Genomic DNA, 13,395 nt, shown 5'->3' with positions numbered 1-13,395 from the left:
CCAAGATGTTAAAAGGAAAAAAAAGAAAAGAAGCAAATTTGGCGCAAGTTTTAAAACATCTATTGTGGCATACTCAGTATGACATCTTTTTAGAATTAGGCTGACTAATCCTGCTTGATACATGAGAAGTGTTTGCTATTAAGCACTGTGCCTTCTCAGAACACCATGTCAAAACCATTTTAATTTGAGTTAGGGGTGATTTAAAAATGTCAGCTTTAAAAGGCCTATTTCAAGAATGCCTCAGAGCCTTGGGTTCAGCTACAAAGAAATTTGTGATGCACTGAAGTAATAGAATGACTAAGGCAAGAAGGGACTTGAATTCTAGAGTTTTTGTTCAGCATTCATGGTGTAAAGTACAATGGATAAGGATCTAAAAGGGAAGTCAGATTACCCAGCTGAACTGAAGACATTCATCTGGGGGGGAGAAATCAAAGTGAAAAAACAAATCTGTGCATTTCTCAAATGTACTCTGCCTCTCATAGTCTATCCAGCAATCTTTGCCACGTTGGGGTTGCAGGAAGGCCTTAATAATTGCAGTTTTTGCTGCTAGTCTCCCCCAATACTGGCTGTGAGTGTGGGGCAGGGTGGTTGGTGGCATGAAAAGCAAAATGAGATAACTTCACAATTTTGATTCAGGCCAGACCTGTAACTAAATTTTTCTTCAGGGTTGCAGAATAGACACACTCACATATGAATACATACACAATACGTACGTGAGTTCTATTTATTGATGCTAAGATGCCATCAAATGTGAGATGCACCGTTATTTGTACCACTAAGAAAGGAAAAGCGTTGCCAGCTAATCTGTGACATGTTTTCCTAATACTTAGGAAAAAAATGTTATTTTATACTTATTAAAAGACTCATTAAAACGAACAGTAGACTGTTATCCCTCCCATGCATACTTTAAAATAATATAAGTAAAATTAAATGGTTGAGGAGCCTTCAAATTATCTTCACATTTAGAGGCTGAATTTTCTCCTCACCTGTCATTCAGAGTTGTCCAAGCCAAAGTTTTTGCCTACAATATTATCCTTCATGCCATTAGAGCATTGCTCATACAGCATTTTTAAAAAGTGCTTCATTATTGTATCCTGAACTTTCTCCAAGTGCTAAAAGTCATTCTTCACATTTTGATGTGTACACACTGGCAATGAAAACTACAGCATGACTACAGCCTGGCCAGAAATTGTGAGATGCCATTGATTTACTGATTGTAAGATTCATTGATAAAATATGAAAAAAAATGCATCTTAGAAGACATGAAATGATATATATGTGTATATATGTTTGTGTGTATACATACATGCATATGTGTATACATATATGTATGTGTGTATGTATACATATACACACATAGATATAGAAACATTTATAAAAGAAACAAAAGATTTCCTATCTTGTAGGATCTCATGCCAGAGAATAGGTCACCTTTCTTCCTTTCCTGGGCACAGACATTCCATCTGTGCACTTACCTCTGGCCTTGGCATTTCTACAAGCCTGGCCCAAGCCTCAGCCATAGCTCTACCTTAATTGCACCTGGATATCCTGCTCTTTTTATGGTAGTCCTTACAGAGCAAGTTATCATAAACAAAGAAAATAAGCATGAGAGACTGCATGACATTGTGGGAAAAGAATGAGATTTAGAAACAAAGGGCAAGATTTGAGCCCCACTGAGCTATAATATTTACCAGCTACGAGACCTTGGCTAAGTTACATATCCTCCCTAAACCTCATTTCCTCATCTGAAAATGATGGAGCAATATTGTCAACTTGACAGGTTTGTTGACAGGGCAGATAACATTTATACAGATGTAAAATTATACACACATGGATCTTACTTATACTGCCAGTGTGCTGACACATGTGCTGTCGGCCAAGAGGTGGGGCCTTTACTCATGGTAGATGATCCTTAACTTTGGTCCTAGAAAAGCAGCAGAATAGAGAGCTAGAGAGCCAGCTTCAAGAGATTGAAGCAATAAAGACTGACCAGGGGAAAAGGGGTGTTCTGAAGCCAGGATAAAAGAGGAAGCTAAAATTTTTTGTGGCACTACTAGGTTCCCTGCCTCTACACTCACCCTCTCTATCAGAGAACCCTCCTCTTCCCAGATGACATGCTGACCATCATCTAGGCGGTTAAGAGTGGGGGAAGTGGTATGCATCCCCCATCATCAGGTTGTAATGCACTGACATCCTAGGAGATGGGAACTTGTAATTGTTGACAATGTGACAGAACATGAAAAATGATAATGCATGAAATCAGCTGTAGGAATTTATGATTTGTAAATTATCATTCTATGTGTTCTGTTTCTCAATACTTTTAGCAAGGTAGTTTTTAAAAAAGGATTATTAAGAGTACCATCTCATGGTGCAACTTATATCCATTTTGTCAAATAGTGCCTGCCCATCCCTGTCATCTATGCTCAGGATGTTAAATAGGTTTTATATCTCCCGTCATCTCCAAGCAATTGGCAGTGACCACTGGGAGTGCTCTGTTGTAAAATATTCTCAGGCCATGTCCATGTTCAGCAAGTAAGTGTTCTGTGAGGACTTAAATTTTAGTATCTGCCATGGATGAGGGAGAGGAGAATGGAGTCAATGTTCCATGAATTCACTGACCCTGGCCTGTGGTCCAGGTCACTCGTTCAGATCTGTTTGTTAGAATAAACAAGAGCTGACTGAGGAGGAAGTTGATCTTGCACTTAATTCTCATCTTGATATTAATATCCTGTAACTGTTCCCAGGCATCTTGCCCTGATCCTAGTGTCTCAGACTCTTCTGGCAGAAGGGATTAGACTATGCCTTCATTCATTCTTCTAACAAATTTTGATTGGGTGCTTACTGTGATCAGGAACTGTGCTAGCATCTGGGGATATATCAGTGAACAAGACAGGTGGAGTCCTGCTGTCAGAAAGAAAGACAGGCCTTCAACAAGCACATATGCTATTTAATACAGCTCCCTTGGGAATTCCCTGGCAGTCCAGTGGTTAAGACTCCACGATTCCACTGCAAGGGGCTTGGGTTCGATCCCTGGTCAGGGAACTAAGATCCCGCATGCCATGCAGTGTGGCCAAAAAAAAAAAAAAAAAAAAAAATACAGCTCTCCTTATGTGCTACAGAGGAGAGGACTCGTATAGTACCTTATGAATACATAAAAATGGAGGAACCTGGCCTATTCCAGGAATCAGTGAAAGTTTCCTTGAGAAAATGTCATTTTTAAATGCATCTTTAATATTTTCCAGGAAAATCTGTCTATGAGAAATATGAACAGAAATATTAAGAACGTTTGAAAAATAATATTGGTAAAGGTGGACATGGTCTACCGTGGGCCAACTTCTGAGAGTATTTTTTACTCAAACTGACTTTACATTTTGGAGCCTGGCATGCCTTATTCCAAACATCCATTCTCTGTTCTCTGGCTTCCCAGAGGCCAGGGAAGTTAACTTTTCCCTACAGGAGATAAAGACACAGCCTCTGCCACACTGTCTTCCCTCGTGGCTGGACACTACGGGGTTTTTATGCGGGGTTTTCACACTCAGCCATCACCTTCCCGAGGGGAAACTTATAAGCAGTGAGAGATCACGGGACTCTCAGCTTTATGAGAGGACATGACTCCCATTCCCCAGGCTGCCATGTCTGGCATTCACAGGAGCGATAGGGCCTGATGGAGTCCTCACTGCCCAACAGCCTGTGGAGGAAAAGTGCTACTTCCCCAGGTGATTCTCTCCCAGAGGACCACTGCAACAACACCACCCCTCCCGGGTGAAGAGCCTGGGCTGACCCATGTCTCCCTCATTCTGGACTCATACACAGGAGTACACATACACTGCCAGGGTTATCTGTACTTTTTATGTGCTTGTTTTTATCAATGCCCACTTCTTTCTCTTCTTCCTGACTCATTGTTAATCCCTGATTCTTCTAGAACCCTTGCCAAGTCACTGCAGCCTACTGCACTTTTTTCTTTCCCTGATCCTCAGAAGCACATGTTTGCTAATTGCATCAGTTCCATTTTCCAAAACACACTCTAGGGGCAGAGGGCTTCTCAGGTCTCATAGTTCAGCCCATCCCCATCATGTTGGAGTGTAGCACAGTGCCAGAGACACGGGAGGCATAGGTGACAAAGCCCACCGGGAGTGGACAGGAAGAGCAGTGTGCTTTGGCCTTCATTTCCCAAGTCAGGGTGGAATTATTCACTATATAAAGGCATTGATGATGAGACTCAATATTTTGATCCAGACTTTAGGAGGAAAGCCATTGATGGGTAGATGACCGGCTAGTTCTGTGCTTCCCACACGTGGGTCATGAAGGGGTGCTGATTTCCTGAGGCATCCTGGGTAATGATGCTCTCATCTGTCTGTCACTAAAGGATGGGAGGAGGTTTTGGTGAACACAGGGTGGAGAAGATGGAGGACATGTGTACATATGTGTGAATGATTGCAAAGAAGTGCATGCTCTGTGGATACCTATTTGTTCCTCATGTCAGGACAGAGTGAAAGTGCCCCATTTGGGCTGTGTGTGGCTGAGACACACAGGTAATGATCTCCACTGTATACTTGCGGGGCCTCCACGGGTTCCATGGTCTCAGCCTTTACAGGAAGTGCTAAGAACTTGGACTGTAGACTCTGGGAGAGGAAAGGGAGTTTCCTTTTTTATTTGTGTTTATGTTTCATTAGGCTTATAGTTCTAGGTTGATGTAAATTGCAATTTGTCCTCTGTAACATTTGCTCCTACAGAATGTTCATTTTAAGTTTTATATATATATGTATTTTTTATTTTATTTTATATATATATATATTTTTTTGCAATACGCGGGCCTCTCACTGTTGTGGCCTCTCCCGTTGCGGAGCACAGGCTCTGGACACGCAGGCTCAGTGGCCGTGGCTCATGGGCCCAGCCCCTCCGCAGCATGTGGGATCTTCCCAGACCGGGGCACGAACCCGTGTCCCCTACATCGGCAGGCCACTGTACCACCAGGGAAGCCCTATGTTATATTTTTAAAAGTTCTAAATCTCAATAAATTTTGAAATGTCAGGGTTTAAAAACATGGTGGTATATCTTGCTGCAGGACTGCTGAGACCTGAGCTGTGCTAACATCCAGGGTGACTCCCCCGGAAGCAGCGCTGGGAGGGTCCCCATGCTGACCTCACCACGGACCCTCTTCCTCACAGTGTCTTGGGTTCTCAGAACACATTTTTGGAAACGCTGATCTAGTTGTCCTACTATGCATGTCATTTGTCTCCTAACTTGACAACCACACGTTACAGGGCTGGCAAAGTGTTTTATACTTGGCTTTTAGTCCTCAAGGCTGAGAGCACAGAAGGTATTTAGGGAATGTCTGTTGAATGAATAAATAACTCAATAAAAGTACACCTGTGATAAAGTCCAAATAGACATAAGTCCCGGGCTAAGACATATTCCACCAATTTAGTTCTAATCCAGTGCAGTGAACATGTGTAGGTAATTGCTTCTGTGCCAGGCACTGTGCTAGGCATGGTGAATATAAACATGAAGGAAACTCAGCTGCATCCCCGAGAAGTTCAAAGACTTGAAGGAGAGACAGGCATTTAAATAAACAAATCACCCAACTGTGGATAAGCGGGACAGATGATGGACGTACAGGGCTTGAAGGTTGCAAAGGAAAAGGAATATTTAACCCTTTACCTATGTGATGACTAAAGTGGGTTTTGGAAGAAAAACCATGAGTTTACCAGGTTGACAAGGAGAGGGGAGGGTAATGCAGGGAGAGGGTCCAGTGTACTGGACTGGTCTAGGGCTTCCAGACCTTGGGGGAAACACACTGCCATGCGCCAGAGACTATTAACTTCCAAGAAGGAAAATGTAAGACTGGCAGGTTTTGGAGTTGAGGATGTCCTTGGTCACAGTGCATACTTCTTTCCTTCTCTAGAGGCAGTGCAGCTCTGCGGTGACACGATCTCGCTCTGATTCGGGGAGGCGCCACACTTCCTGACTTCAGGGATCTGTGGTGGCTTTGGACAGTGACCTCGCCCTTTGTGAATTCCCACTTAATTGTTGTGTTCCTGGGACTGAGGGAGGCTGCTGTGTAGCACGGGCCCTGCTCTAGCATGTGGCTGATAGCCGCTACTGGGGGCATGTGTATCTGTGATATTCTTATTTTCTTAAAGTCTTATTATGCAGTACAGATATCTGTAGCTTTTTTTAAGCTTGCCATCAATAAACTGTGAATCTGTGACGGTAAATTAGACAACTTGTAAAAATGCATTTACGTTGATACTTGCAACTTAAAGTTTAGTTTGTTTTTACTTTAGTTTATTTATGAGCCAGGAACAACACTGATGGAGAATCTGTTTCCACACTAATAACACTAAAATAGATTTAGATGCCTATCAGATGGAAGCTGGGTATCAATTTTAATTATGATTAAGGTGACGTTTTATTATTTTCCCCAGGAGAGTCATGAATTTTGACTCTGAATGAAATGTTAATTGAATGTGCCTCCTGCCCCTTCAATCAGAGGATATTCCTGCTAAATAATTGTTGTTCTATGTGGGCAGTTGTTAGCGGGGGAACTTTCACTGCCATGAGTTCAAAGCATCATTCCAGATGCCTTTCCCCGTCCCAGCCTGTCTGAGCCAGGAGGAGGAATCAGACACATGTGAATTTGAAACCCCTAAGTAGCTGTGTACACCTTGATGATTTATTTTGTCTCTCTAAGCCTGAGTTTCCTCAACTGAACAGTGGTCATGATACCCCCCTCACAGGATGAGGATTTCATGAAACACGTTGTAAAATGCATTGCAAAACGCCTGGCACGTAGTAAATGCATTTAACACTGTTGTTGGTGGTATTCTTATAATAACGATGATGATGCTTTTATTATTATTATCACTCTTACTATGTTGAAATCTCAGTGACAATGGGAAATCTCAAACTAATATATGAGTCCAAGTAAGGGATGGACAGAGAGTGACGGGGGTACCTCTGGGCAGGTGGGATGGCAAGTCTGGGGGATTCCAGGAGGGGGTCTTGGGCTCCTTAGAAGCCATCTGTGGGGGCTGCTTATCTCCTGGGGAACACTCACTTATTTCTGAGAGGCAGCACATGTAGTAAGCAGGGCACGGGCTGTGGATTCACATAGATTTGGGATCCAATCCTACGGTTATTAAAATGGGACTAATAATGCTATTTTCAATTATTGTAAGGACTGTGGATAATGGATGAAAGCATCATTGGAGCCAGGGACTTCCCTGGTGGTCCAGTGGTTAGGACTCGGTGCTTTTACTGCCAAGGGCACGAGTTCAATCCCTGGTCAGGGAACTAAGATCCCACCAGATGTGCCAAAAAAAAAAAAAAGATTCTTGGCACCAAATACCTGGGGGCTGTAGTTATGAAATGATACCAGAAAATGCAGAGTGGGGAACACATCCACCATGGCAGGCTTATGAAGATTCCCTTCTAATTAGGAATGAATGCCATTGAGATTTTGGTGGGTTTTCAGAAAAGTGAGCTGATGATCATGAGAGGTCCTTCACACAGACCTTGGGTCATGACTTGGCTGTCAGTGATGTCTGCCCCACGAGGGTCCATTCTTAACCCTGCGTCTCCTTTGTGGCCACGCTGAACACCCAGCCACTCAGCAATGAGGACCTCCCTCTTGGTGGGATGACCAGCTTGTTAGGTTTTCTTGGGACTTTCCCAGTTTTAGCACTACAAGTCCTTCGTCCTGGGAAATTATTTAGTTCCAGGCAAACTGGACCGTTCGTGCCCCTGCTTGTCACCGTACTGGCGAGAGGTGACCTTTGGAAAGCTGTGGCACCTTTATAGCTCCCAGAACTACATTGGTGTTAAGCCGCTTTTTCCCTAAGCCTAGAAAACCATCAACATCAAACCTGTATATCAGACAGATTTCTTTCATTTAAAAAAACAAGCGCGAGAACACAGAACACCTGGGTCTCTAAAGTGAAACAAAATGATGTGATTTATTTCCTTTGCTGCTGTTCTCCCCTGCGAATGGTTTCTGGCATGCTTGCTTTTTTGTTTGTTTGTTTTTGTTTGAATGGTATCATCTGAGTGGGAGATGCAGGCATTTCAGTGTGTGGAGGGCCATGAGGCACTTGGACAGTGAGACACCTCCGCTCCTCAAACCCTCCCCAGACAAAACCTTTGTCCCCCTTATGTGGCAGGAAGTGACGACACAGAGCAGGCGTAGCACCCCACAGGCTCCCCACGCCCCAGCCCAGCTAGTCCCACACAGGACCCACTCTCCCTGCCTTCCCCAGAGCTTGGCAAACTCACTGACTTCCAGGCCACACCCGCAGACACTCTGATTTAATTGAGCCCGGATTGGGCCAGGCATCAGGATTCCTTAAAGGCTCTCTGAGGTGATTCTAACATGCTGCCAGGACTGAGATCACGTTTCTAATCAAACAGGATGTATGAGCGGTAGGGGCTTCCGGCCATCAGCACGTTTCAGACCCGCTACCTCCCAGGCATCTGAGGGCACAAACTGATGGTCACATGAGAGGCAAACTTCAAAGACCTGGCTGTGGGTGTCTGAGAGGAGATGAGAGGCAGTGACGTCCATTCCATTCCTGGGGCAGAACAAAGCATTTGATTTGACATCCCACAGAAAAATAGGTTAAACCGAAGGGGCCGTTTTGAAGTAAGGACACAAGCCGTACTGCCCAGGGGTCCCATGGGGGAGTGCCACCCGCCAGGAACAAGACACCTTGTCATGGTTCCTGCAGGCAGCAGCGGACCCCAGCCCGGAGGAGGGGAGGTGGCAAGTTTGGGCAGAGGTGGAGGAGACTAAGGATGTTCCTGGAATGCTGTGGGCAGCAGGCCTCCGCCGGGCCGTGGTGCATTAAGTGGGCTTGCTCTAGAGAACGTGTGAGACTCACTCTAAGAACTTCCAGCAATAGTACGTGGAAGACATCCGTCAGCAGTCAGAAGAGGGATGGCTGGAACACTAGGATGTGAAGGAGGGGCTGAGGCACCAGGGACACTCGGGTGTCAGCTCATCTCCCATCTCCAGGGCTGAGGTCTGGCCACAGCAATTCCACCTGTGCACACCGACCGCTAAAGGATCTTCACAAGAACAAAAGGAGTCCTTATAGAATTTCTCCAACTGAGGGCTTCCATTAACACGTTTGAAGATTAGTTTATGATAAATTGTTCGTGTACACAGAGGAGATAGAAGGAGCTACATTCCACAGATTTGAAGGTCAGGTTTCAACCACGGTTTTCCCACTTCCATCAAGTAACTATGTGACCCTGGACAAGTCACTTTCCCTCCTTGGGGCTCCGTTTAGCCTATTTTGAAATGACAGATGTGGATCAGATGATTTCTAGGAGACCACTTAGCACTGACACTTTAGGAATTCATGCTTTTTTAGTTCAGTATCTGTATTAGTCAGGGTTCTCCAAAGAAATAGAACCTCTGTGTGTGTGTTTGTGTGTGTGTGTGTGTGTGTGTGTGTGTGTGTGTATGAACGAATTGATTCATGTAATTGTGGAGGCTGAGAAGTCTTATGATCTGCTGTCTGCAAGCTGAAGTCTCAGGAAAGCTGGGGGTTTAATTCAGTCCAACTCTGAAGGCCTGAGAACCAGAGGAACTGGTGATGTAAATCCCAGTCCAAGGGTTGGAGAGGGTGAGAAGAGATGTCCCAGCTCAATCAGTGAGGCAGCAAAAAAGGGATAAATTCATCTTTCCTCTGCCTTTTGGTCTATTCAGGTCCTAAAGGGTTGGATGAGGCCAACCCACATTGGCGAAGGCAATCTACTGTACTGGGTCCTCCACCAATTCAAATGCCCATCCGTCTCAAAGCGTGCTCACAGACACACCCAGAAATAATGTTTAATCTGGGTACCTCATGGCCAGATAAGATAACACATGAAATTAACCACCACAGTATCTATGGGAAGAGAGAGAGGGTGTGAGGAAGGGTTTGCCCATGAGGTCTTTGATTCCTTGTTCCCGGCCACAGTCCCCCACTCCCACCACCCTGCTTCTCCTAAGTACGTTCTCTATGACTCCAGGAGCCACAGCAGGGCTGAGATGCCAGCCAACTTGTACAAGTCAAGCCCTACCTCTGTTAAGATGTCACTTCAACAGACAGAACCTCAAGAGAGTCTGTCCTGTCTCCAAAGGTACTTCTCTGTTCAAATGAGTCCAGCTGAAAATCTGAGCTTATGTGAAGATAAATTGACACAGACATATGTTCTAGCCAGAGCAATTGCCCTGCAGCTCACACAAGAACATTTAGTCGATGTGTCCAGCCTGTAGTCTGAGAAGTCTGACAAAGCTGAGGGTTGAGCAGATGCCGTGCAGAGGGCTTACGGGGCACCACACTACTTTGGGGGCTGGAGCCCTCAGGAGGAAATGGTCAGGGGGAGTCAAGGGCTATGGGTTCCGGTCTAACTAGCTGACATGACTTGGGCTAGGGGGATAACAGCAAATGACTTCCATATTGGGTACCTATAATGTCCCAGGTACAGTATTGGTACTCTGCAGATTTTTTCTAATTTAATTGTCTTCCAAACCTGAGGGCATTATTATCTCAATTTTACAGATGAGAAAATTAAGGTTGAGGGGGTTTCTAAAGGGAGAGTTACTTTGTGCTCCAGGTGGTCTAGCATGAAAACCTATTTCCTTTCCTCTATTACATGCTAAATTCTAGATATTCTCATCACTCACCATTCTTGGAAACTACTTTAACTCATGGGTCCCAGCTAAGAGAACGTGGGAGTACAGGAGGTTACAGGTTTCGGGGAGGGGCTTGGAAAAGCCTAAGTTTAGGACAGTCACCAGAGAGCCTCGCCCAGCAGGGCAACAGGCTGGCGGCAGCAGCAGTACCAACCCAGCCATGCATCCTGGCTTATGGCCTGTGACTGCCAAGGAGAACCCAGAAAGACAGCAGTGTGACCCCAGACACCAGCCGGAATCATGTCAATTTAAGAAACAGCAAGAGCCCCTTTCAAGAGGTACCTGCTTAATTTTCTTTTTAACTTTGCTTTGCTTTTATTTTATGCTGAATTTATTCCTGAGCCATAAGTTTTTGTTTCTACAGTTTCTTCTGGGGTATCTTCTTCTTCCATGCAGCCTCCTCTTGGAGTTTAGGGACAATCTGTTCTTCTTTAATAAGAATCATCTCAATGTGGCAGGTGGAGCTCATGTAGGGCTAATCCGACCATGAGTTCTGTAGATACCGTAGCTTTGTTCACCTGGATGTGCTCAGTGACCAGAGACTCTACATCTAAACCCTTAAGTTTATCATCACTCTTTGCATTTTTAAGCATGTGCAGCAAAAACAGCATTCTGTGGGGGCCACCAACCCTGTGTCCAGCCCCACTGTTTCCCTAGACACATCTGCCAACTCTACCACTGTAGGGACAGAAGGCCACCCATTGCTCCTGTAAAGTGACATCTTTCAGATCCTCGGTGGCTTATTAGATATGCAAACCTGATGGCCTGGGCAGTCACATGGGTGTTTGTAAAGTGGACACAAAGATTTGAACCTCTTGATTTACATGACTTTTGTGGGGTTTTCTGCATCAAGCGAATAGCAATCCATTTTCAGAGATCAACTCAGCTGGCTTACGCAAAAAGCCTGCTTCATTTTTTCTTGGAAACCTGGGAATAATCTGTGCTGTGGAGGGATATATCAAAACAAGAGCAGCGGACAACCTACTGGGACGACAGACAATATTTGAGAGCCACACATTCGGCGCCGGCGGCAAGCACGTCTGAGCCATCACGCATTCACTCAGCGCAGTGCACTGGTGCCGGTGCCGTACCAGGATCTGGGAACACTGAGAGAGCCAGATCTGGTTCCGCTTTCCAGAAACCGCATTCATCCAGGGCCCTCCAAAGAATGTGCCAAACCCTGACAGCGGAAGGGTTAGTCCATCATTGGAGAATAAGCTAAGGAAGATTTCTATGTCAGATGGTTTCAGCTGAGAGTCATAACTGTTTGGCTGTGCCTTTTCTGGGCAGCTGGGGCTAATGCTTCATGAAGTTTTCATAGGGAAGAAATGAGCAAAATCTATTTTAATTACATTTTAGAAGTCAAATTTACATAATCATTTGATGTAATGCTGTTTGTTCCAGGCTCCCCTGGAGTAACATGGGAGCCACTGTCCCTGTAAGGTCCTCAGCCCCTGGGGTTGCAGCCAGCATTTTCTCTGCAGCTTTCTCTGAGCTGTGCTCAGCTGCAGCGGGGTCCCGGCCAGGGATAATTAGGCTGAATGGCTGTGAAAACTCACCCAGGGGGAGAAAAGAGAGGAAAGCCTTCTCTTTAATTAATCGCTCTTTTTCCCAAACTTGAGAGGAAAACACTAAAATTAAAATCCATTTTCATCATACAGTCTCCATTAATGTGAAATGTGGTTTTAGGCAGACCTTAATTCAAAGCCTGGTTTTTCAGTGGAAAAGAGTATTGCTTTTTGGTGACCTTTAATAAATCCAGAGCTGACATGAAATTATAAAAGATTTCTTAAGCAGCCGACTTCCCTGAAGAGCCTTTTCCCCACCGGCTGGTTCTCCGTGTGGCCGAGGTGCCCATGCTGTGACATGTGTTCCAAGTACATGTTGGCTGTGACCCCTACGGGCTGCATGCGTGTGGGGATGTGTCGGTGCGTGGTCCCCTCTGTGAGTGCCAGTGCCACGTCCTTCCTGGCTGGCTTTCACTGAGTCCTGCCTGGTAGGCACTCAGGCGCAGTCTGTGGAAGGAAGAAAGGTACAAATGAGTGACATTACCAGAAGGTAACGTCATCGTTCTCAGTACTAAAATTTGGCATCTCCTCTGGGGCCAGGCCATTGAGTTTGACATTTCTAAAATTTTTTGAGGAAGAATAATCATGAGTATGTTCTACCATGAAAATTTTCTCTGGCCTATATTATTTATTCAGCATCTGTTTCTATACTTTGGTAGTTTGCCTAGTTATTAAATGAATGTTTTGTGAGTAAGAGTCTGAAGAGCTAATTTGCTTTCCTCAAAATTTTGGCAGGAAAAGCTAAAAATGTTTCGAAATTTGGAGACAACATCTTTACTCTAGCCTGGTGATGGACACCTGGTTCCTTGACTAGGGTGGCAAGGGGAGAGACAAGAAAGTCACCAAGAGCAGCTGCTGGCTCCCTCCCCCCCCTTCCTTCCTTCCTCCCTTCCCTTCTTCTTTCCTTCCATCCTTCTTTCTCCCCTCCCTCCCTCCTCCTTCTGAGCTACTGAGAACCTTCTCTGAGCCAAGCCTGTGATCTGTGCTGTCAACAGCACCCTGTGTACATGATGAAAAGGACACCCAGCTCCCACCTTCACGGAGCTCTGTCACATGAGGGAAACAAAGGGGTAAACCAACAACAGGAAGGCATGGGTCTAGTACTCCGAGGCAGTGGACTCGGGGCCATGCCTGAGAGGAGGC

General features: G+C 45.1%; 1 protein-coding gene across 2 annotated transcripts in view; it reads left to right on the top strand.

The window, feature by feature from the left end:
* The window catches only part of CLSTN2 (calsyntenin 2), a 652,733-nt gene that overhangs the window by 312,506 nt on the left and 326,832 nt on the right, over positions 1 to 13,395 (top strand). Inside the window, exon 1 of one of the 2 annotated variants that reach the window (XM_067737668.1) lies at positions 10,809 to 10,962. The exons of the other annotated variant lie outside the window; for it this stretch is intronic. Within the exon in view, the coding sequence (XP_067593769.1) occupies positions 10,845 to 10,962 (118 nt within the window). The 5' untranslated portion in view covers positions 10,809 to 10,844. Of the gene's footprint in view, positions 1 to 10,808; positions 10,963 to 13,395 lie in introns of those variants that run through there. 2 annotated transcript variants of the gene reach the window in all.

This window comes from Pseudorca crassidens, chromosome 5 (genome assembly GCF_039906515.1).
Source record: "Pseudorca crassidens isolate mPseCra1 chromosome 5, mPseCra1.hap1, whole genome shotgun sequence".
In the NCBI taxonomy this organism is placed as follows: Eukaryota; Metazoa; Chordata; class Mammalia; order Artiodactyla; family Delphinidae; genus Pseudorca; species Pseudorca crassidens.
Note: the sequence above shows the minus strand (reverse complement) of the source record. Positions and strands in the feature narration are given on the sequence as shown.